The sequence below is a fragment of the Columba livia genome, chromosome 7 (assembly GCF_036013475.1).
Source record: "Columba livia isolate bColLiv1 breed racing homer chromosome 7, bColLiv1.pat.W.v2, whole genome shotgun sequence".
Taxonomy (NCBI): Eukaryota; Metazoa; Chordata; class Aves; order Columbiformes; family Columbidae; genus Columba; species Columba livia.
The window spans coordinates 9,746,341-9,769,898 of record NC_088608.1 but is presented as its reverse complement, the minus strand read 5'-3'; the positions used below and the strand labels follow the sequence as shown (position 1 = coordinate 9,769,898).

General features: G+C 50.8%; 1 protein-coding gene across 2 annotated transcripts; it reads left to right on the top strand.

Annotated features, from left to right (window-relative positions):
• The first annotated feature begins 218 nt into the window (after nt 1-218).
• Nucleotides 219-6,833, top strand: EN1 (engrailed homeobox 1). Of its 2 annotated transcripts, XR_010473981.1 has the most exons (3): nt 219-1,712; nt 4,299-4,817; nt 6,573-6,833. XR_010473981.1 is itself a non-coding variant. In XM_065070400.1 (2 exons), exons 1-2 carry the CDS (start codon nt 1,040-1,042, stop codon nt 4,613-4,615), a joined length of 990 nt encoding a protein of 329 aa, XP_064926472.1. In that variant the 5' UTR covers nt 219-1,039; the 3' UTR covers nt 4,616-5,198. The 2 variants fall into 2 exon arrangements, 1 of the variants encoding a protein (XP_064926472.1); XM_065070400.1 differs by lacking the exon at nt 6,573-6,833 and having other exon boundaries at nt 4,299-5,198.
• Nucleotides 6,834-23,558: the final 16,725 nt, after the last annotated feature.

The window sequence follows — 23,558 nt, the reverse complement described above, 5'->3', positions numbered from 1 at the left end:
TGTGTTTTTCTGGGGGAGGGGAAGGAAGGGGGAGTTTATTATTGGGGGGGCAATAGGAAAACGGCCTATGACCCAATCCCCGCCAGCCGCGGCGGCCCGCGCAGGACACGGCGGGGATGCGGCGCGGCTGGAAGAAGTTGTTCCCGGGGCTGGCTGGGGGTGGTAAGGGGGGCCGGGGAGGGTGCCGATACACGCGTGTAGGTGCGGACGCGGAGCCCCCGCCCCGTCGCGGCCCGTCCCGTCCCCACGCGGTATTTATGGCGGCGGCGCCGTCGGGCGCCCATTGGGCGCGGGCGCGGGTGTCAGCGGCGGCGGCCGCGCGCCATTGGCCGCCCCCACGTGCGGGGCCGCCTCACGTGCTTCCGGTGCGAGTGAAAAAAGTGTGGCTGAGGGATTTTTTAGGGAGAGTTTGTTGCACGGACCGGAGCTGTCAGAGATTTGGCCTTTTTTTTAATTATTATTATATTTTTTTTAAGGAAGAAAAAAAGACAACAAAAAAAGGGAAAAAAAAAAAAGAATTACCAAACAAAAAAAAAATTGGCCCGGGCGGCTTGCAGCTCCAGGCTGGCGGGGAAGGGCTCCGGCAGCCCGCGGCGTGGGCAGAGCGCAGCGTGACAGTGGGGCAGCGCGGAGCCGCCGCGGCGGCGGAGGGGAGATGGGCAGATTTTGACGGGTTTTCGGGGGGCGGGATTTTTGGGGGGGCTGCGGTGTTGCCGCACACCTTTTTGGGTCTGGTGTTGCTTTCCCCCCCCCCCCTTTTTTTTTTTTTTTTTGGTGGTGGAAATATAAGCTGATCGGGGGAAGGGGGAAAGAAGCCCTCGAGTGTCTCTCCGGTTTTGGATCCGTTCGTGCGAGGGGGAGAAAAAATTCTCAGCTCCAGCCCAACAAGTGGATTTTATTTTTTTTTCTTTTTTTTTGTCTTTTAAATTTTTTATTTCTCCCCCTTTTCCACCCCGCCACCCACCGGCAAAGTGGGGTGGGCGTAAAACGGGTGGGTGGGGGGGAAAAGAGGCAGCGATCTCCGTGGCGGGGGCTGAGCATGGAAGAGCCGCCGGAGGGGCACGGCCACAGAGACGCGGCGCCCGGCCCGGCGAGCAGCAGCAGCGGCAGCGATGGCGAGAGCGTACCCGTGTCCCCCAGCCCGGCGCCCGCCTCCCCCGCCGCGCCCTGCCCCTTGCCCCTGCCCCGCCGTCGCCACCCGCCGCCCCCGCCGCCACCCCCGCCGCCGCCGCCCCACCGCACCACCAACTTTTTCATCGACAACATCCTGAGGCCGGACTTCGGCTGCAAGAAGGAGCCGCCCGCGCCGGCCAGCGGCGGCGGAGGAGGTAGCCGGGAGCGGGACGGAGATCGGGGGCAGAGCTCAGGTAGAGAAAACGTCAACCCACTGCTGGCCCGGCCGCCCAACCCGCCCTCCCTCCTCTGCCCGGACTCGAACTGTCGTCCCGACGGCTCCGCGCCGCCGCCGCCGCCCGCAGCCGCCGCCGCCAAAGCCAGTCCCGCCGCGGCGGCAGCGGCGGCGTCGGGGGCTCCCAAGTCCCCCGCCGACGGGGGCGAAACTCACCCGGCGAAGTACGGGGAGCACGGCAGCCCCGCCATCCTCCTCATGGGCTCTAATAATGGAGGACCTGTTATAAAGCCCGACTCGCAACAGCCGCTGGTGTGGCCTGCCTGGGTCTACTGCACTAGGTATTCAGACAGACCGTCCTCGGGTAAGGAACCGCGGCGCATCTGGGAGCTGTTAAAATCGTGACAAGGTCGCCCCCACCCCCCTTCCCTTCTTCCCCCCATTGCTTTGGCTCCAGGCCTGCTGAGGACCTCGCGTGGGGAGGCGCGGGGAGGCGGGGGGGGGGCGTCCTGGGTCACCCGGGGCGAGAGGAAACGCGTTCCCTCCACCCCCCACCTCTCCTTCCTCCTCCGAATCTCCCAAATTTGAATGGGATGCCGGGCCCCGATTCGGCCGCGTTTCGTTGCGGACCGCCGGCGGGCAGCGACCCCCTTCCCGTGCCCCCCGCCCGCTCCGCCTTGCCGCATCCCTTGGTGTTCCGCAGCGCGGCGGCGTGGAGTGGGAGCGCTGCGAAAACAGGCAGCGATTCGTCTGCTCCCTTGTTTTGGGGCTTTTTCCCCCCGTATTTTTGCTGGTGGCCTTTCGGGGATAGTGGGGGAGACTTGAGCCATGAGTCGAGCAGCTGCTGGAGGTGCGGCGTGTGTGGAGTGTTTTGTCGGGGGGTAAAGAAAAAGGGTTTGTTTTTAGGAAGGTGGTTGGAGAGGCTGTTTATGGGGGCCTCTGAAGCGAGGCAGAGCCAGGCAGGCCCTTAGGCCGCGCATTGCCGCGGGAGCCGGTGCTCTATGCCGTGGTTTGGGGCCCGGTTCTCGCGGGGGCGGACGTGCCTCTGACTGGGGCTACCCCGGTGGGAGCCGCCTGTTCGGCCATCCCGGCCCTCGGCCCCGTTCTGCCGCCCCCTTTCACGCTGTTTACACTCTCCTAGGTGCTCCCAGCAGCCCCTTATTTTATCACCGTTAGTTTCTATTTCTAGTTGTAATTTTTTTTTTTTTTGAAAGAAGCAGAGGGTGAGGAGGCAGGCTTCCCCTGTGGCACCCGAGGCCAGCACCCAGAGATCCACCAGCGCAGGCTGGGGCCGGGGTGGGTTCCCCTGTGCCGCCCCGGTGGGCGCGGGGCTGGCTGCCACTCCGGGCCGCTGTAAAGGCGGCGCTGCCTGGGCCCGGCCCCGCTCCGCGCTGCCCGGCCTGGCTGCTCCCCGCCGGCGGTCGATGCGGCGCTATCGGCCGAGCCATCTCCATCTCCAGTTATTGACACGTCCAGCGACTTGAAACTCAGAAAAGGCACTTTGATTGACTCGGATGATTGATGGAGCGATAGAGCTGTCAGACGGCGCGGCCCTCGCTCCCGGCCGGCCCGGCCACGGGTGTTTTTTCTACCGATTCCCAGTGCCACCGTGCACCAGGCGTTTTACACTTGCGCCTTTATTTCCTTTCCTCCCCTTTCTTCGGGCAGAGAATTAATTCTGCATGTGCTTCCCGAAGCTCCCTGCTTACCCCAAGCCCGGAGGGTAGAAAGGGCGAGGAGAAACTAGCTTGGCTCGGCAGCCCTCTTTGTTGTGCTCAGAGCTGCCCGCCGGTCCCGGCCGCCTCTCCCAGCTCCGGGTACGAACGGGCTGCGGCGGTCGGAGGCGTCGGCACATCGCTGCAAGGTGCCGGGTCAAAGCGATTCACTCCCCGCGCCCTCCGTCCCTCCGCCGGCCGAGCCCGGGAGCATCCCGCCGGGCCCCGTCCTTCTTCCTACCGGCAGCCGCCGCCGAGACGCAGGGAAAAATCCCGCTCTGGGGAAGGACTGGGACGGGAGAGCATGTTTCGGCCTACTCGGCGGCCAGGAGGCCTCAAGGCTCCGGTTGCGGCTGCTGCTGGCGGGGTGCTGCGGGCCCGGGGCCGCCCGCCGAGCCCGGCAGCTGTCGGGGGATTTTCACAGATCCCTTTCTCCAGGGCCCCCTCCCCTCTCCACTCGCCTCCGGCCGGCGTGCACAGGACCGAGTGTAGAACCCCGAGCGGGCGCTGCCTGCGGGATGCACCCCGGAGCCAGGCTGCTTCCCGGGCGAGCACTGTAGCACTTCACCTGATCCCATCCCGGCCTGGGGCTGAGGAGGTGTGGGGGCACCGCTTTCAGCGGGGGTTCATGGAAGGAGCTGCAGGCGGGGTCGAGGGTCCCCGACAAGGATCTGAGGGCACGGACGACCCGGGTGGCGGCGGGATTCCGAGGTGTCGGCGGGGAAGGCACTCCCGGGTCTGAGCCGGCCTTGCGGAGGAGCTGTTGCTTCCCAGAGACTGGGGTAGCCCCGGGCCGGGCTGCTGCTCCCGGCGACTCCCCGGTCCCTGGCCACGGGAACCCTCGCCCTCCGCGGAGCCGCTGCCCGGCCGGCGGACTTTGGTCCCGGGCCGTGCAGAGGAAGCGCGGCTCGTCCCCGCAGAGACGCCCCGACGTGTGTCGGGGCAGGGGGCGATGGGGGCAACAGCTCCCCTCGGCGGGACCGGCTCGGCGGGGCAGCGGGGGATGCTCGGGGGGCTTGGCCGCGGCCTCTCATCTCCCTGCCCGTCCTTCCCTCCACCGTGCCGGGGCGGCGGTGCCGGGATTGGGTATCTGTGGGGAAACACACGGGACCGGCAGAAATTCGTTCGTCGGCCATTTTTCCGGCTGTCGGCGGGGAGGGGGCGGCGGTCGGTCGGTCAGTCGGTCGGTCAGCGGCGCGGCCCTGCCCAGTGGCGTGTGTGTGCCCTGCCCGCAGGCCCCCGCACCAGGAAGCTGAAGAAGAAGAAGACGGAGAAGGAGGACAAGCGGCCGCGGACGGCGTTCACGGCCGAGCAGCTGCAGCGGCTGAAGGCGGAGTTCCAGGCGAACCGGTACATCACGGAGCAGCGGCGGCAGAGCCTGGCCCAGGAGCTCAGCCTCAATGAGTCCCAGATCAAGATCTGGTTCCAGAACAAACGAGCCAAGATCAAGAAGGCGACGGGCATCAAGAACGGGCTGGCGCTGCACCTCATGGCCCAGGGACTCTACAACCACTCCACCACCACCGTGCAGGACAAAGAGGAGAGCGAGTGAGGCGGCGCAGCCTTCACAGCCCTGCGCCGCGGCGCCGGCCCGCCGGCCGGGAGGCGGGCAGGTGCTATTTAAAAGCAGATCTATTGTCTATCCATAGTATAAGGACTCCGAATAAGAAAAAAAAAAAAGTAAAATATGAACACTTAAAAAATTATCTCTATATAGCCAAACAGCATATGACCATGTATATATTTAATTTCAGGTAAGAAATATGTGTAGCGATCTCTATTTGCTGGACAGTTTCTCTCTCCCCTTCTCTCTCTCTCTTGCTTTCTCTTTTGTTCGTTTGTTCGTTTTTTTTTTTCGTTTTCTTTGCTTTTATTTTTTTTCTCGATGTCCGTTGCTCTTGCTTTACAGTAAATGTCCTACTTTTCTGTTCTTTCGTTTGATCTTATTTGCGTGTGTGTATTTCTGTCTCTCTTTTTTTTCCTCTTTTTTTCTTTTTTCTTTTTTTTTTTTTTCCCGAGGAAAAAAAAAAAAATCTGATCCACAGACTGCGAGACTGAATCCGCCGCTACAAGCCAAAGATTTTATTATGTTCAGAAATCTGTAGTCTGAAATAAAGTGTAGACTGTGTTCAGGATCCAGGCTGGCTGTAATTCTTTATTTTAGTGTATAAATGTCTGTATATATATATATATATGTATATATATATAAATATAAAAATTAAATATATATATGTACATACATTATACGCTGTGCATATAGTGCCATTTTGGAGGCATATTTAGGTGTTGTTTTTGATAGATCAGTGCAGCAATTTTTAAACCGCCCAACCCTTCTTTCAAAGCCGGTCTGAGACCTTCGATTTTATGGTTTTGTTAGTTTTTTGTGGTGTGTTTTTTTTTTTTTTTTTACTCTCTTAAAAAAATAATTCTCTTTGGCTGTGCCTCACCTCCCGCATCTACCTTTTAAACAAGAAATAGAAACAAATAATGGTAATTATGGTAATAATGTATCACCAGCTTCTGCAGGAAAAATGCCTGAAACCGTCTGGACGTTTAAAGCTCCGGGATGTGTTGAAAAGGGTTTTGACTTCACCTCGCTCCGAGAGGTTCTGCTCCCATGCCGAGTTTCCAGCGAGATCTCCCCGGGCAGGGCACAGCCGCGGCGAGGAGAGGACCGGAGAGATTGCCGCTCGGCACGGGCGCTGCGCAGCGGCTCCCCGGGAGCGCTCCCTGCCCCTACCCTCCGCTCCCCTTTTTAGGGCTCTGGCTCGCGTTTGCCCGTGTGCGTGGGAAGCGCGGGGTAGTGGAGGGCCGGCGGCACAGCGGGACTCCCAGCCTGCCGCCTCCGCTCCGGTTTTCCACCCACCCCGGTTAAATTTGGCTGCGGCTCTCTTTGCCGCCGGACCGGGGGCACCGTCGGGCTGGGGTCGGGCCGTGCCCGTACCTTTGTCCTCAGGCTGTCGAGAGTAGCCGTGGCCGGACCTGCAATCCACGCGGGCCTTGCGTGGGGCCCCGCGGAGCCGAGGACGAGCGCTGGGGGTCCGCTCCCCGCGGTCCCTGCAGAGACCGGGCGCCGGGACGGGTGGATAGCCACCGCCCCCCCCGACGGGACTGTCTGTCTGCTTTTCCTCTCCTTGATCTTTCTTTCTGCTCCTCTGAATCCCTCCCAGAGGCCCGCAGCCGGCGGGGAGGAGGAGAGAGGCGGGCAGGGCTGGAGCCGGGGGGTGAGATCCGAGCTAGGGGAGCTTCTGCATCCCAGAGGATGGGGCAACGCCGATCTCTTGCCCCAGGGGAGCGGGGCAGGCGGGCCTGGGCGCGGACGTGGACGAGCAGCAGCATACCCGGCTGGCACAGCCTGCAGCTCCTATCAAATCTGCAGCTTCACCCATCCTCTCCCCGTCAGAGGCGTTAGAGGTTTTCCCGTCTGTGCGAGGAGAACGGGAGCAGAGAGGCAGCGGGAGACGGCTTCTGCCATTTTTGTTTTATTTATTTTAACTATTTCTGCTTAGCACTGCAGTCAGCTGTCACCGACCGGAGATGGAGGCGCAGGCCGGGGCTACCCTGCCCAGCGACAGCACCGCGCCCTCCACACCCGCGGCCGACGGGGCAGAACCGCTCCTGCATCACATCACATCCCATCCCATCCCAGCGCATCCCACCCCGCTCCCGCCTAGCCCAGCTCTGCTCTGCCCGCCGAGGCCTCTACTCCTCTCTGCAGGCCGAGGAGTCGGGAATACCCGGAGGGTTTAAATAAATGTTGTACAGCGCCATCTAAAGTTGTGCGTTTCTTTCTCTTTTCGATGGGATTGGAACATAAAGTCTTCCACACCGAGGAAAAGAAACCGTCCTTCAAAGTGTGAATCGCACCACTCGGGGTGGAAAGCGGCCACCCTGCCGGGGGCAGGTGCGGGGTTTGCGGGACAGAGTCAGAACCTCCTCCGGCCACCCTTCACTTGCTGCTGCCTGGAGCCATACAGGCGATAAATGTCATTTCTTCTTAAAAATCGAGTAATGACAGTCTCTGAAAGCAGGATCCGGCACTGCCCTGTCGAGGGGCCCCTCGCTTACCCCCGCCCCACCGACAGATCCCCGCTGCCTACCTGCAGCCGGGACAGGCTCCCGGGCGCGGGGGTCACCCGCAGGGTGGGGATCTCCGGAGAAGGAGGCTGAAGAGGGATTTCCTTAGACCCAGGGTGTCCAGCCAAGCTCAGCTGAGCTGGACAAGTCAGGAATAAAGACAGCGGGGAAAATATAGGGCAGATTAAGGAGAGCCTAAAGAGGATTATTTAAACAAATCAGGATTTTTAATGTAATTATGCTTTTAGGATTTCTTGGCGAGAGCAGCTGAGCGGGGCATATGAGGGGCCTGGTGCAGGCCGGCTGCCCTCGCTGGCTCCACGAGCGACCTCGGTCTCTCGTGGGTGCCGGGAAGAGACAGCCCCGCGAGGGGTGCTCTCCGGCCGGCAGTCGAGGCGGGGACTCCCCCCGGGGCTCAGCAACAGCCCCGTGGTCAGCTACGAGGAGCCGAGACGTAAGAGCAGGAGCTGCAGCATCCTCCCCGTCGGAGAGGGACCAGGTGTGCGCGGAGCGGCGGGGGGAGGCGGGGAACACGCACCGGAGCCGCTGGCGGAGAGCTGGGGGCTGGAGGGAGCGGATGAGACCGGGGAGCCCAAGACCCAGGGGGGACACCCACAATCCCAGAAGGAAAAGCCCTGGAGGAAAAGCGGTACCTTCCCCTCCCTCCCTGCCTTGGGGGTCGGCTCCCCCACACCCCTACTCTCGGCAAGCAGCAGTGCGTTTGTGGGGTGTGACTCTCAGCCAACACCGAACAGGCGACCCCTGACCCCACTGGTGGAAGGACGCATCGACGCTCATTTCTCCCTTCAAAGCACCCCGAGAGCCGAGCACAACCGCTTCCAGGACCCCGGCACCGGCCCGGCGATCCTCGCGGGGGTTTGGCCCAGTGACCTGCTGCTTTGCATATGCAAATGAGTCGCGGGGGAAGGGGGGCAAGGCCACGCTTGGTCCCCTCGTCACTCCCCTCGGGCCGGGGTGCAGATCCCGCTGCCTCCTGTTACGGAGCTTGTTCCTTTGTGCTGCCTTTCGAGGAATCAAAGCAGACACGGTTGTGACACGTAGCCCGACGGGTCAGAGGTCAGATTTCACAATCCCAATTACAATGATTTCTAACGATGTTTATCTTGCGGGCTTCGACGGCTGGGAGCTTTACAAGAAGGCTCTGCTCCCCTCCCCTCTGCTTGGAGGGCCGTGGGTGCGGGGGGCCCTCGCTTCGGCTCCGGCCGAGGGGAGATGCGCTGCCCCTGGACACGGAGTGCCGCGTCCGACCCGCTGAAGGGCGCGGGGAGTCAGACTGCGACGACAAGGGGGGACCTCGGGGGTCCGGCACCAGTACCGAGCTCACTCCGCAACTCCCTGCGGTGCTCGAGGCCACGCCGGAATTAAGCGAATGAATATCACAGTGGTTTACAATGAACATTACCAAGCACTGCACCTCTCTCTCCCCGTCGGGTAAGGTCGTAAGCAGCGCTAACAAGTGACTAAGCGGAGGTACGAGCTCCACTCGCCAAACAGGCGAAGCCTTGTCCGAAGCCGATCGCGGCTGGGCGGGGTGGGGGCTACAGAGACAGGTCTTGCCAAGGTTTTCGCTCCCAGGAGGGCCGCCCAGCGCGTCCGAAACCGCCGTAGGAGTCCCGGGGGATGCGGCAGGCCGTCCCGGCGGGAACCGCCGCGCCCCCGCGCCGCCGCGCCCCCGGACTCCGGCTTCTTGTCGGTGAAACCTATTCGGTTTAACTTTTATTTTGTCTTACAACAAATAAAAGCAGGGCGGCGGTCGGAACAAAACACAACTCAAACGGTTTCCGATTGAATCTAAAACCGTTTGGAAGAAAGCTTTGCTGAATGGCGACGGGCTGAAATTTGGAGAAGAGGGTTATAAATTTTGAGTTAAAAAAACCCGAATCTGTAACTTTCCCTCTGTTGGGGAGTTGAACTCGTAGCGCCCGAGCCCCAGCTTCGGGCTGGCTGTTGACAGCAGGGCGCAAGGTGCATCTTTATGCTCTACATCAAATGTCTTTGAAACAGGTTTAAAAGAGTGTATGTAAACGAGCTAATGGAGCTCTGTCTTCCGGTTGAGTAAGCCGAGGCACCAAACTTTGCTGGAAGTAGAAGTGCTTTGCTCTGAGATCTGATCTTTACTGCACCAGGTGAGCAACCCTTACATTAAAAAGAGCTTCTTTGTTTGTTTTTGGTCAGTTTGTCAGTTTGGAGATAAGAAGGGTGCGAATAAAAACTTTGTTAGCTGGGGCAGCAGCATAACCGTCGCGGGCCGGGAGGGGAGGTTTAGGGGGACGGGACGGGGCTGCCGAGCCGCCCCCGCTGCGGCCCATGGCCGTGACGATGCTGGTGCTGACGGTGCGGTCGTGGGGGCGGGCGGTGGACACAGCCCCGCTCTGTCCCCGGGCTGCGGTCGCAGGGCTCGGCTCGGGCAGGAGAAGGAGCCGTCGCGCCAGGGTGGTGCCAGGGAACAGGCGGGCCTGGGCACCTTTCGGGTTTATTTTTTATTTTTATTTTTTTCCCATATTTTTTTCTTTTCCCTTTCTCATCCTCGGTTGGGCTGCTTGGAACCGCCTGGCCCAGAGAATAGCAGGGTCACGCCAGAAATAAAGGCAGCCGCAAGCCGGGGGCAGCCGGGGTAGCATGGGGCACTGCTCCCCCTCGGCGACCGCATCTGAGCACCCCCCTTGCCAGGCAGGTAGAGCCCTGCCCGGTCTCCAGCAAAGCCCCACGGTTTCTCGGGGCCAGGCAGACCTGGCAGCAGTCACTCGGGCACACACCGGCCTGGGGACCGGAGGTGGACAGGGATGGAGGGGTGTGGGTGGGAGGGGGGCAGGCAGCACCCAGGGGGGCCCGGCTCGGGGTGCCCCTTGGCATCAGTGCCCCACCGCCACCTGTCACCCGTCCCAGCCGGCGCCAGCGGCTGCCCAGCCCGGGATCTGTTTGCGCGGGTGGAGTGTGGGAAACGGCTGCGTTCGCTGTGGGGCCGTGCCGGGCCGTGATCTGCCGTGCATTCCGCCAGCCCCGGTGCCGGGGGAGCTGCTCCCCGCCGTCTCAGTTTGCGAGGGCACGCTGCTCCCCAAGAAAACACAGGAGGAACCCGAGGAATGGTGGCAACAAAGAGGCACTTTTCTTTCCTCTTTGATCTCTCCCTCTTCCTTTTCTTGGTTGTCAGATAAAAAAAGAACCTCCCTTCCTACCCTGTCCCCCGGTCCCGGGCTGCCCAGGCTCCCCGTAGGCGTTCTGGCCGGGCACTGGTCGCCCTCTCGGGGACCTTGCGGCGGACACTGGCGTTCTCAGGTGTCCCACTGCGACAACAGACCTTTACAAAATACGTGGAGGAGGAGACACAACTGCATGGCCTCTCCGGGCCCGGGAGCCAGGCTGGGGAGAGGTTAAGCTTAAACCCAAAAATCTGGAGTGAAGGGAGCCAATCGGGGGGCTGGTGAGCCCCCTTAGTTATGAAAAGATTGAAGAAAGCATGGGAAATAATATTAACTTTAAGATCAGCCCTGGTTTTGTGTGGGTTTTTTTTCGGTGTTCTTCCAGAGAACAATGCGTGCCTTATCTCCCTCTGAATAAATAAATCATAATTGCCCGACAGTTACCCGTTACAATAAACTTGACCAGATCTTCCAACAATTAGTTACGCGTTCTCTCAGCTCTGGTAAAAGTCTTGTTAAATGTGATGAATGTTAAAATAAGCTACCCTTGACCGTACTTTGCAAGATCTTTATTGCAAAAGTACAAGTATTTAAGCCTCTTAAGGAGGCTTAAATGAAAGAGAATGGCTGGTAAAAGATAAGGCTAGAGATAGCACTCGATTTTCAGATACCAAATTAAATACTAATTGGATCATGTCTCTTTAACAGGGCTTGGTGTTTTCCTGGTGCAACTTTAAAAAACAAAACAAAACTTGAACGTGCACCCTTTGACTTCAGGATCTCGGCACTGACCCCAGCAGCCGTTTTGCTGTCAGCTTGGCCCTTTCCACCGGCAGCTTCAGCTGCCTAAAATGTTGCCTGGGAGTATAATCTCGAGTACTGCAGTGCTCTCATTTCTCAGGGCTGCTGCAGCAGCACCTGGACCCCAGCTGGGAAGGTGCTTCCCATTAGGCCAGGACGAGGGCAAACACGTGTTGTCCATCAACCCTTAGAGATAACAGTCAGTGCTTTGGGTGGAAGAGGGAGGTTTAATGAGAGGTTTGCTCCTGCTTTCCTAGCAGAAAGAGGTGAAAAAGAGTTTTGAAGCCTCGTAACTCCAGCTCCTCATCTATCAGATGTTAGTGCTGCCCATGAGAGCCCTGGGCCAACTTTGTAGTCAGGGACATCTATGGAAGCTGCTCCAAAGACATGGAATTGCAAGGCAAGAGCAGAGCAGAGGACTTGAGCACCAACATACAAACAACCCCAAGAGCTGACCCCAGGAGATATCCTTCTGGCTATGAACTGAGGTAGACCTTACCATATTTGAGGACCTTTAATTGGATTAGAAAAAATGATCAGTACTTTTTTTTTTTTTTGTTGTTGTTATTTTTTTTCTCTGGTAAGGGCTGATTTTTTCTTTGGGATCTCCCCATTTCTGTGTTCCTAGGTTATTGACCTTGTTGTACCTGTGTGATGGGTCCTGGGCTGGAAGTTCTGCTCCTCTGTTGGGCAAAACAAGCAAGGACTGCACTGAGCCCCCATCTGCAGGTGCTGTGAATCAGAATCAGGCCCTGGACTGGGCAGAACAACTTCTGATGCAGAGCAGGGCACTGAGATGTTTCTATTGAGCTGGGCAAGGCTGGACCTACACGCCAGGAGATAGCATGAGGGAATTTCTTGCACATTTTATAGCTACAGCCATTGCACGGTGATGGATGTCCTGGTGCAGCCCAGGAGTGGGTATTTATATCACTGTGTTGTCTCCTTCAGTCCATGCTATCAGAGCAGCTGGTGAGGCTCCTTGACTGTGGAGAAGCAGATAGGGAATTGGAAGTTTACAGTTTGGAGTGAGAAGGGAGCTAAATGTTAGAGCAGCAGCCAAGAGGTTTCACATGCAGCCTTTAACTTCTATAGGTCTTTATACATGCAGGGTCATATATTTAAAGTGGATTTCTGGATTAATTTAAGATTGTTTGGGGCTCTCTCCCTTAAGTAAAAACACACGAGAGCCATGCTTTCTTGTGGAAATGAGCATAAATATGGATCTGTTTCTGTAGTGATTTAACATGCAGCTGAGTTTACCTCAGAACATGTCTGTTATGGGATGCATCAAATAAATATATATTGAGTCACATTTTAGATACTGATCATGTCCTCCATAGATAATAATACCAGTTTGGGGTTATTACAGGTTCTGTGATGTAGCTGTTTCATATTTGACTTTTTAAAATATGTTCCACTTACTTGTAGACCACACAAGCTCTATCAAGGACACCTGGTATCTATTAGATTGTTTCAGTCTGTGGAACAAAGCTAATCTGATATGACTAGCGAAGTTGGGAGTTTTGCCATTCAATGGCAGTAGAATGGGACTCGGAAGGTTGAACTGTAAAAAACACAGCTCCATATGATTTTATTCACATCTAGCCTGTCAGGAATAAAACCCCACCAGTCAGAGGTCAGAGTACCTGCACTGTGCTGAGGTATGTGCACGCAAGATTGCAAGCAGAGGAAAAACCACACACACACAGATTTGCCAACTTTCACCTGAGGTTTAATTTAAAAATGAGCATCAGTTTAGCCTGGCTTACAACAATAGATTAGTGGCCTCGATATTGTTGTAGATAGGAGAAATCTTTGCAAAAATAACAGGCATGTAGCAGTGCCAGCAGAAAGTGGAGTATTCCTCTGTGCCTTGCATATTGTACCTTTCTGAGCAACCAGGTGAAGGTGTGGTTGCAATTAGCAGTGCCAAGAACCTCCATCTTCCCACCCAGGATAGTTCCTGAGCACTGACCCTGGTCGGAATGCTGAGCCCCTGTCAGCTGGCTGAGGTGCAGGGCAGCGACAAGCTCTAACCCAATAGCTCGAATGAAAGATATTTCCCAAAAAGAGTGGAGCCCAGGGTGCTATGGAAAGCTTCAATATCCTGCAGATCCCTGTTAACCCACTAACTCTTGACTACTGCCTGAAATTCCTGGGTGTATTCATTGCCATCCCCACAAATCCATCACAGAATTAATTTTGAAGTCAGTGCCCTCAATGGAGGTCTGGTTTAAAATGGTTTAGCTCTGCTGTTTTCACCGCTATGTGACAAGGCGAATTAGGCAGCGCAGGCTCCTTTCCATTGTACGGTGGTTTACCCCAACTCCGGAAAATTCTCTGCAGTGGTGATATTGAGTGAGGAGGAGACCGCAGAATCCAGCCCATGCTTCTGTTTTTCCAGAAGGCTTATACCTCTGCAGTGGGTTTTTGTACTTAGATATGCATTACATAGTCAGTGGGTTTTGCTGCCCTGAGCTTGAAAAGTTACTTGAAAGCTTTATTTAAAATTGCAGATGCTTGTCACATGTCAAACTCTTCTATATATCCAAGAAATTATTAAAAATGGTTTATGAAAACATGTACATGACTGAACATGTATGATATTATTGTTATTACTATATATTAGAGGCCAAATAGAGTGTTGCTTTTTTTGTGTATATGTTTTGTTTTGTTGTGTTGTGTGGTTTTTTTTTTTTTTTTTTTTTAAGGATTTTTTTATTTTGGGTTCTTTCTAAATCCACTCAGAGAGGATTGCACCCACAATTCTGGGAATTGAACTTATCATTTTTGTATGTCTACTAAAATCATCCTTGAAATCACTAGGAATTTTGTAGGTATGAAGCTGGAAGTCAGTCAGGGCTTCAGGATCTGTTTGCAAACAATTTGAAAGAGTTTAGAGATTTATTTCATTTGGATGGGGTGCACTTGCAGGCAGAGTTCAAACACTGAAGATCAATGACTTTTCCCTATGTATAGAATGAAACAAAATGGACTTGGAGACAACTTCTGGGGTCATTTGGCCCAACCTTTTGCATCACACAGAGTAAAGGTTGCACTAATCCAGCCCTAGATTTCTCTCATCTTATGCATCTCTACTGCTGGTGCTCTAATTATCTCAATAGACAGTAATTGTGTTTGCCAGGAAAGCAGTGATCAACCATACCACCGCAATTCTTTTTGTGCTTTTATTTCTGCAACAATTCTTTCATTTACAGAAAGACCCAGGAAAATGTTTCAGTGTTAATTGGGTTTTATGGTCAGTTAAATTAATTTAAAAAAATAGTTGCATAGGAATCTCAGTTAGTCTTTAGTAAAAAGAATAGAATTAACTTTGTACTAATTTTTTTTGTCAGTGTTAAAGCACGCATTGAATTGTGAATGATTTCTGAGTAAACCAGGACAAGTGTTAGAATAGACCTGCATATCACATTTGTCAGAAATTCCTATTTAGAGCTGTATTTTGGGTAAGAGAATATCAAATTAATCTAATTTGAGTTTATGTAAGCTCAAACTAATTACAAATTCATGTAATTTATCATTTGCCACGGAGTTAATGAAATTGTTATGTGACTATTTTAAATAGCTCTAGAAGGAAGAAAAGTCTCTAAAGCCAGAGATCAGAGCTGTACCCATTCTCAGCAATCCACAGGTCCTGGGAGTACAAAGCCATCCCCAGAGCCAGCTTTAATTCAGAATAACTACAGCTCCTGCATTCCTGGCACACCACAACAAAAGACAATAAATGGAGTCGGGTTTTGTCGGGTCCAGTCAGCCCTTGCTACTGTGCTGTGGGCTCAATGGTTTGCTTCGCACGAATGCAGGACTGGACTCAATATGTGCCTACTTTTTTTTTCTTCTTCCCTCTTCTTTATCCTACCCCTCTATCCTCTCCTTTTCTTTTCAAATGTATGTAGAAAGAAAAAGTCACTCCACAGTTTTCAGGATCAGCCCTCATCTTACGGTGCCTCTTTGCCATATTGCACATTCTAAGCCATAAATATGTCCAGAGCACATTAATGTTGCTGAGACCAGGGGGTCTGCAATATTGTTGAGAGGGATGTTACAGGAGAAAAGTTCAAAACCTCAGGGCCTGATCCTGACCCCTTTGAACTTAATAGTAGCTGTTGCACAGGCTCCAGTGGCAGCAAGCTCGTGTGCTATATGTGCAGAAGCATTATGCTTATGAGCAAGCTGTTTAAAAGGCTGCATTATTTCTTGCTTGTACTGATAGTTTCTCATGTAAAGTTCTATATATTCTTTCACAATAAATACATGAAACAGTTAATCCAATGTTATATTGTTTAGTAATATTTTACTTGCAAATGACCATTATTTCTTCTCTGCTCTGTTTGTTCTTCTGAATGTCTGTTTTATATGCTGGAAATGGAAGAGCTATTCTTTTAATGCCCATTTCTTTCTGATGATAATCGTTCTTTCTGGCAAATGCTGTGACTTGCAGCTAGTCTATATTTTCGATCAGTAAATATTGAACCACAATGGCACAGAAGGTCTGAGCTATGATACGGCCAAAACAAACAAATAGAAAGCAGCCCACCTTGTTGTTGTTGTTATGTTTCTATTATTTTCTGGATGGACATACTGTCCTCTAAGTTGGTTCTGAATTTCTGGCTATCTTGTCCCAGAGGGGATGTGAGCCTCAGTTTTTTTTGATAGCAGCTACAGTGGGGAGCACAGGAGCCTCATGGGTTGGTGATTGACACCCTGGCTGTTTTTTGGGCTCCCTGGGGTGGCACTGCGTGGCTATCAGGGTGGTGGTCCAAGGTGTGATGCAGAGCATCACCCAGCACTGCACAGTGGGGCACAGGGTTGGCACTGACGCTGTGATTTGATACTGTTTTGTGTGTTTTGGTTTTTATGGTACTGTTTTTTGGGGCTAGAGGGAAGGTAGTGTCTGAGGTTTGGGGCAAGGCAGTCCCTGCTGCTGGCTCAGTGTCACAGTAATCCCCTTCTCCTGGCGATGCCCAATCGCAAAGACAACCACTGGGCCAAATCCCCAGCCCTTATCAAGGAAAAAAAAATGCTATTGATTTTAATGAGCGTTTGCAGGGAGATTTTGGATAAGTCATTGTGGACTTTTGTCTGCATGAGGACTGAAGGATTTGGCCTACAGTCTTTTACAGTACGAGGTTAATCAACATGCGGGAAATTCCCACACCCTGTAAAGGGCCCTATTGTATCTCTGTTCAACAGAAATCTCTGCTAAATCACTTGGTCCTCTGCTAAAAAGCTGTGGGTATGATATGAACCAAAGTAACTCCAAGTCAGTTAACAGGATCCTTCCAGGAATGTATTAAGGAAAAAAAAAAGCTCCCACAGAAAAAGCAACCTGGGTAATTCAATGCGAGCCAGCGGTGGAAGTGCCCGCTCCTGCCCTCATTAGCATCAATGAGAGTTTCCCCATTGATGGAGCCCATTCAGTAGGAGAGGAACTGGGCTCTACAGTAGCGTTTTAAATTATATTCAAAGGTCACTTAAATTATATGGTCACTTTAAAAGCGCTCTCCAGAAACCTGAGTAATATTCAGTTATGCTGGGCACTTGTCTGAAAGTGTCAATTAGGATCTCTTTGGATACATTCGCTTTTGAAAAAGCCAGTTGGCATCGGCAGCTTGTTGTAGGAGCTGCTGCCGTCTAAGGTGTTAAAATGAAGCATTTGTTTTTGAAATGACCTATAAAGCCTGTCAGCATTTGCAATCCAGCTTGTGAGCAGTTGTGCAAGGCAGACTGTTTGATGTCCAGGCGGATAGTTTGCCACCTTGGGTGGGATCCAAGTTTTTCAGGGAGCTGAAATTATCACCGGATGGTATAGAAATACTAGCATTTGGCAACATGAAGTATTGATAGAGACACCACCCTATAAATAATCTATTCCTCTTCCAGTGGTGTGAGATCCTGGAAATAATATTCTCTATTATGAATGAAAGGTGTCAAAGAATAGGTTGGAAAAGGCAAACACTTCCAAATGGCTCACCTGCCAATGCAGGCACAGCTTGTCTCGTAAATAAGTTAGCTGTGCTTTCCTTGTCTGGTATTAGATCTACAAGAAGCAATAAACAGTCTGAATAAAGCATTAATTCTCGGCCTTATCACTTATGGATCCATTATGCCTTCATATAATTTACTAATATTTATCTAGATGAACTAAATGTTACAGAAAATTTAAAGGTGGTAAACATGCTGTCTGCAGAATTATTCTGTGCATGCTGGGAAAGTAGCTCATGGCAGAATTGGATTATTTAATATTATTTTCCAGTATCATGTAGACGAAGAATATGCTTCGTTTTTGGATTATGATTTGTATTATGAAATGCTTATCAAGTGTTTTCCAAAGATTAGTTTAGTTTTAATTAAATAAACCTTTCTCAGGAGAAAGCTCCCAACTACTCTTCGTACCCAGAGGCTACCGTACTTGTTGTTTTTAATTATTTTTCACTGTTACCCAAACTGCTTTGGGTACTCCTGCCCAATTAAATCAAAGACATGGGCTTCTTATACACAATATGTTTAATATTTAATTTTAATTAAATTAATTAAATTGTTTATTTAATTTTATGTGCATTATTGTGCATGGAGCAATGTAAAATTTATGATAGGAAGAATTTGTGGGAGCTTTCAAACAAGCTAATTACTGAGGTAAAAGAGACTTCTGTCTTTCTAGGGAATAGGCATTTGACCATAAAGAGATAACAAAAACAGAAGTTGTTTGGATAAAATAATAGGTGGTTGCACAGCATTAAGAATTATTTGTTTTACCTTATTTTATCTTGTAACCATTACTTGGTCATATTATAATAGTTTTGACAACAGCCTTCTCCCCCAGTTGTCGCAGGCAGGTAATCAAGTATTTATCAGGGTAAATAAACCTAAAGCTACAACATAAATATGTTGTGAACATTAAAAATCAGCAACTCACATGCCACAGATATACATTTTTGGCTATACCCTGAGTCTTTAGCTTCCAACATGCTCATTTATCTCACAGGTAATATTTATGAGAGCTTACTGTTTATTAAAAGGAGTAGCAAATAAAAAAACGATCTTTTTTTACTAGGTGGGTGTAGATTATTTGTTGTGATAGACTTTTTTTTTTTCCCCCCTCTTCCCTCTAATGGATATTTCTTTCTCATCTGAAATGAGCAGCACAATATTTTTTGATGGTGTTTTAATCTGCTAGTGGATTGTTTTGAGAAGGTTACTGGTGCTAGGTGTAGACAGAGGCAGAGGGCTGTTTTGCATGACCACGATGCACGTTATTTCTGCAGGAAGTTAATAAGCAAGAAAAACATAAAAATGCCTATTTGTAACCCTGTTTTTATGATTTATATAAAGGTAGCTCACATGCTTCTTCTCCATGTGTGGATATATCCATGCGGAGCCTATGGGGCTCCATCTAAAATCCACTTGTCTCCGTGGGGGTCTTTCCATTGATGCCGGAGGGGTAGAAACAGGCCCTCTGGGGCGGATTTCTTAATACTCGAGGAAGTAAACCTACTGCTGTGTCCCGGCTGCATTTGTCAGGGATGCAGCCCTGGGGAGGAGGGAGCAGGATCAGGCCCCCGCACTGCTGCACATTGTGGAGGTCCTGGAAACATGAACCAGATTCCTGGCCAGAGCTGCGCCTGTCACCCGTGCAGCTTTGCAGCTGCTGTGCTGCGTGCGGCTGTGAGCTTGGTCATCCCCGCTGAGGGTGATGCAGGTCCTTACCGGGGGGGGAATAAAGATGGAAATTGTTTTGGCATCTTCCCCCCCGCCATGGAAATGCAGAATGCTTTTTATGGACTCTATGGGTGCGAAGTGGTGATGGGCGTTTTCTGTTTCCCTGTTTAAGGGTTAGAAATGAGTTCATGGTGAACTATAGCACCTTACTTCTCTGGGTATTGTGACAATTAAAACAAATATAAATATATTAACAGGAATTATTCGTATAGTAATTAACAACTCAGCCCCAAGAGCAGAGCAACTAAAAACAATCTTTCTTGAATGTTATATTCATAGAGCAATAGTTTTATTTCAGCAGATTAAATAGTATCATAAAAGTAGCTGATGATGCAGTAAATTAAAAATCAGACTGGGGTCGAATATACAGCAGCTTCTTTTTTAGTCTAATACAATTACCCATTACTGGCTAAACATTAGTTTTAAATCAACACCAGTTGTCACAAAGAATTTTCTTTTAAAACTATTACTAGGAGAATTTAAAATGAGAGCGATATTACCAGATATACAAAGCCTGAAGAGATCTTAATACCGAAGGAACACACATCATAAAGACTCATCTAGATCTAATTTTTTCCCTGCAGTCTCTATTCCTGCGCAGACCCAGTCAGAGCGAGACGTACGCATAATATGCCTGCCTAATGTACATGCATACACCGGGAGGGGAACCCGCTTGAATTCATAGAGATCCAGCCTCACCTCGGTGTGGTGAGACTTCAAGGAGAGATGTGAATGAGCAGTGAGGCTGGGGCTGAGCCTGGTGTCGCGGGTCCCTGGCACATTGGGCTCGCCGCTTGTCCCCAAGTGTTCGGCGCTACTTCAGATATCCATATGCCCGAGTGTACTGTGTTATTGAGGCAACAGCACCCAATTATTTCCAGCCCCTTCTTGAAGATATTCTGTGTGCGCAGGAGAGCTCGAGAGTTCAAAGTCTCTGCGTGCTGATGGGGAGAGGTTTTGATGCTGTGAATAAAATGGGAAAAGGTTGTGTGATGCTGGAGACTGGGGAGTCGGGGGGGAACTGGGAGGACTGGGGGTGCTGTGGGGTCCCCAGCAGCATGGGGGGGATCCTGTCTGTAGCTCCCTGTGGCCAGCACCAACACAGCCCTCAGACCAGATACTGTGACAATGAGAATGGGTGCAAAATAGGCATTTTAGTTACCTGCTTTTCTTCCTCTTCTTAGAAAGACCTGGGAGAAAGCTGGAAAAAAGGACAAGTGTACCAAGCTAATGTGGCATATTTAGAGTGTGACACTTTTCAGGTATAACCAGACACAAAGACTTGCAGAAGCTGTAGTCAGTGCCCCCGCGCTGGCAATAAAGCGGGGAGAGGCTCGGAAATAAGGTTCGTGATGTAAATCAGGGCAGGCAACTGCAAGGAAGAAGTAGCTATATGATTTACAGAGTAAATTACTGGCTTCACTAGATTTCATTATCTTCACCAAACTGTTCTTTATATTTCAGTGTGTTTATATTTTATTCAGAGATCTTTTCAGGGAAGGAGACAGAGCACGCACGCCATTGCCATTTCCTCAGATGCGTGCAGGGTTCCTGGAGTTATTTATAAAGGCAAACTTTGACTTTTATAGGCAGGGCAAGATTATTTTCCCTAGCTAAATATATGTTTTAGTAAGTGTGCTAAAGGTTCTTTAATATATGTGCCTGTTATCCGATGAGCTTACTGCAACAGCTGCTATTTATCCATGACGGCATACTGCCCTAAGATTGATGGGTGGAGGACTCATAGGAGCCAGCACCTGGGAGACCCTGCCCTGGCACCCCAGGCTCTCCCAGCTGCTGCCCCATACATGGCAAATACAGATGAGTCAGTCCAATTGTGCCATCTGACCACACTGCCTTGCTGTGGTCATCTCCAGCTGAAATGGACCCAGGAAGCTGTGGAAACACTTTTTGGTGGGTCCCAATGCTATTGTTTAGTGCATAGGGGCCCAAAGGGAGCTGATGATCGAGGGGGTAGGATTTGTACTGAGCAGTGAGAACATAGATGCTGTGAGCTTTTTTCAGGCTCAGGATTTGAGTAGAGACCTCACAAGAAAGGAGGTGAAGCAAAGGGCAAATGAGATGGTGGAGGGTTTGGTGGCAAAAACCTGCACCAGCTTTTGGCTTACTGCTGGGACAACTCATCCCTCTGTGCTGGTTTCTGCCATGAGTGAGTGGGAGTGTGGTGATGCTGTGTTTAATTTCTTTTTAATCCAACACTGGTCATTTTCCTTCCCTTTGTTCATGTTTCTGGCTGCAGTGTTACCAAACTCTACCTGCCTTTTCTGCAAATAAATCCTTTGCCTCTGGCAGGACCCATTTACCCAGGCTCTCCTGCAGTTGTGGCTTCCCTCCCACAGCAACAGTTGTGGAAGGGGGTCATCTCCTGGTGCATTATCCATCTAAACGACAGGATGAACTGCCAGGTCTGTGTTCCAGAGGCACTGCATGAAGCTTCCCCTTCCTCCTGCTCTGGGACCAGACCCTCCCTGTCAAGATGAAGGGGCACACCCTGGTGCTGGGGTGCCACAAGCCCCAGGCACAGTTATTTTCTGCCTTTCCTTGTGAGGGTGAACAAATGTTGTGGCATGTCATCTGAGTCAGGAGTGCAGGTCTTAAGGTATGTTGACCTGGCAGAGCAAAACAGCTCCATCAGTGCTGTTCAGATCCATCATATAAGCCCCATCAGCTCATGTGGCCACCTCAAAATGTGATGGCAAAGCTGTGTGTTGTACCACATACCACATGTGGGGTCTACACTACTATTTAATAGGAAAAAGGTACATTGTCTTTATAGAAGAATCTATTTGATTTGTGTTTTTATGACAAAATAAACTTTCAAAGTAGTTCAGAACAGCACTTCTGTACCTAAAAATGCCATGAACTTAGAAGGGTAACAAGGCTCCCCTTCCTAGCTCTGCACCTCTCTGTATAGCAGATAATATTCATCAGAGGCATTTTAGAGCATTCATAGTGTATTTATTGTTACAGTTGTTTGATGAAGTAGAGCAATTTAATTGTTCCCATTTTTCAATGGTGGAGCTGAGGAATAGAGAGCTAAATGATTTGCCCAAAGTCATACAAGAAGTCTGTGGCAGAGAAAGGCTTTGCCCTGGGGCTTTCCTGCAAGACATTATTAAGACTCGACTTCAAAGATGGGACATTTTGGTACATAAAACAACTCTTACTGCTCAAGGTTGGAGTTTTACTTCAGCTACCTCAGCTTCAGGCCAATGCGATTTGTGGTGGGTGAGTGTAAATTTATTATTCTTGGCAAAAAGCAGAAACACTCAAAGGAGAAGGAGAGACTGAGATTAGTCCAAAACCCAAGGAAAGTGATGGAATGGAGTCAGAGGCTTCTGATGATTTTATGTCCTCTCTATGCAAGCAGTGTAGATAGGGATGTAAAATATATCACATGAGATTGCTTACACATGTATGCACATATATGCCAGCATGTGTGTATGTACGTGCATATATTGTATTCATGTATTAGATCTATTTCACTATTTGGTGCATGCTTTTTGTATTTCCTGCAACAAATAAAAGGTGGCCCCATAGGCAGGAGTCTTGCACACCGGGTTTGAGTCTAGAAGTAATTTTGTTTTGTTCACAGTGAAGTTATTAAGCTCTTGCAATACAGGTTTGCAGCTGAAGCAGTGACAGACTTTATTTCGAGAGCAATGTGATTAGGGCAATGTGCAAGGTAGTGCTGCACCAGTACTTAACTTTATTAGCTGTGACAGCGGTGTGAGCTCATCTGACTGAGGAAAAAACAAAACTAAGGCAAACAAACAAACCACCTCCATCAGCAGACAACTTTTGGTTTTGGAGGCATGCATTAGGGGATATGTGATGCCAAGCAAATTCCAAACCAGCAGAGATTTGCAAGTGCTTTTTGTTAATATTTATTTTTATGACACATTATAAATACTGTGTGTTACTGTTGCTACGAACCCTTGGGAAATAAGACTGGGAACTGCATTGTGGTGAAAGCCAAGAGGCCACAACTTTATTAAACAGGACAGCTGATGTGTAAGGTGCAGGCAGGAGCTACTGGAGCTGGCCGAGGGTGGGCAGCAATGCTGCCAGGCTCCCTGCCCGGCACCGCCGTGTCCTCCTTGGAGGGATGGGCAGCACCGCTCCTGCGGGTCACGCTTTGCACCTGCTCGTGTCCACCGAAACCAGTGCAAATGTCACCGTGCCAATATTAGCTGCGTGCTTGGAGCTGCACCCTGATCAGCTGGAGAGCAGGGATTATTCACAGATATTGCTCTGAGGAAAGCTGCAGAAAGGACAGGGAAATTAAAGAAAAACAAAGTTCTCCATAAAAATATTTATCTGGCTGTGCTAATCAGCTGTGTGTTTTGTTCTCGGTTATTTGCCTGGCTCTTGTTTCAGGTTGTTTTCTGCTTTGGTATCACAAGGCTGGCAGGACTTGTGATGTCTAGGTGTGCACCTCATCACAAACACAGATGCTGGTAGTGTGAATGTAAGCATAAACCCCTTCTTCAAAACAAGTGGGTATAGAATGGGAAAATGTCCTTCATTTTTAAACAGGGTGGTATACCCCAAATCTAACGAGTTTGTATAGTCTGAGTACCAATATTGTTAAAATTGCCTTTCCTCCTTCTCTTGGTTCAAAGCCTGCGATAGTCTGCCCCTAAATATTAATAATTTGTCTGCTGAGGCCATGTTAATTTTCCATTTTGT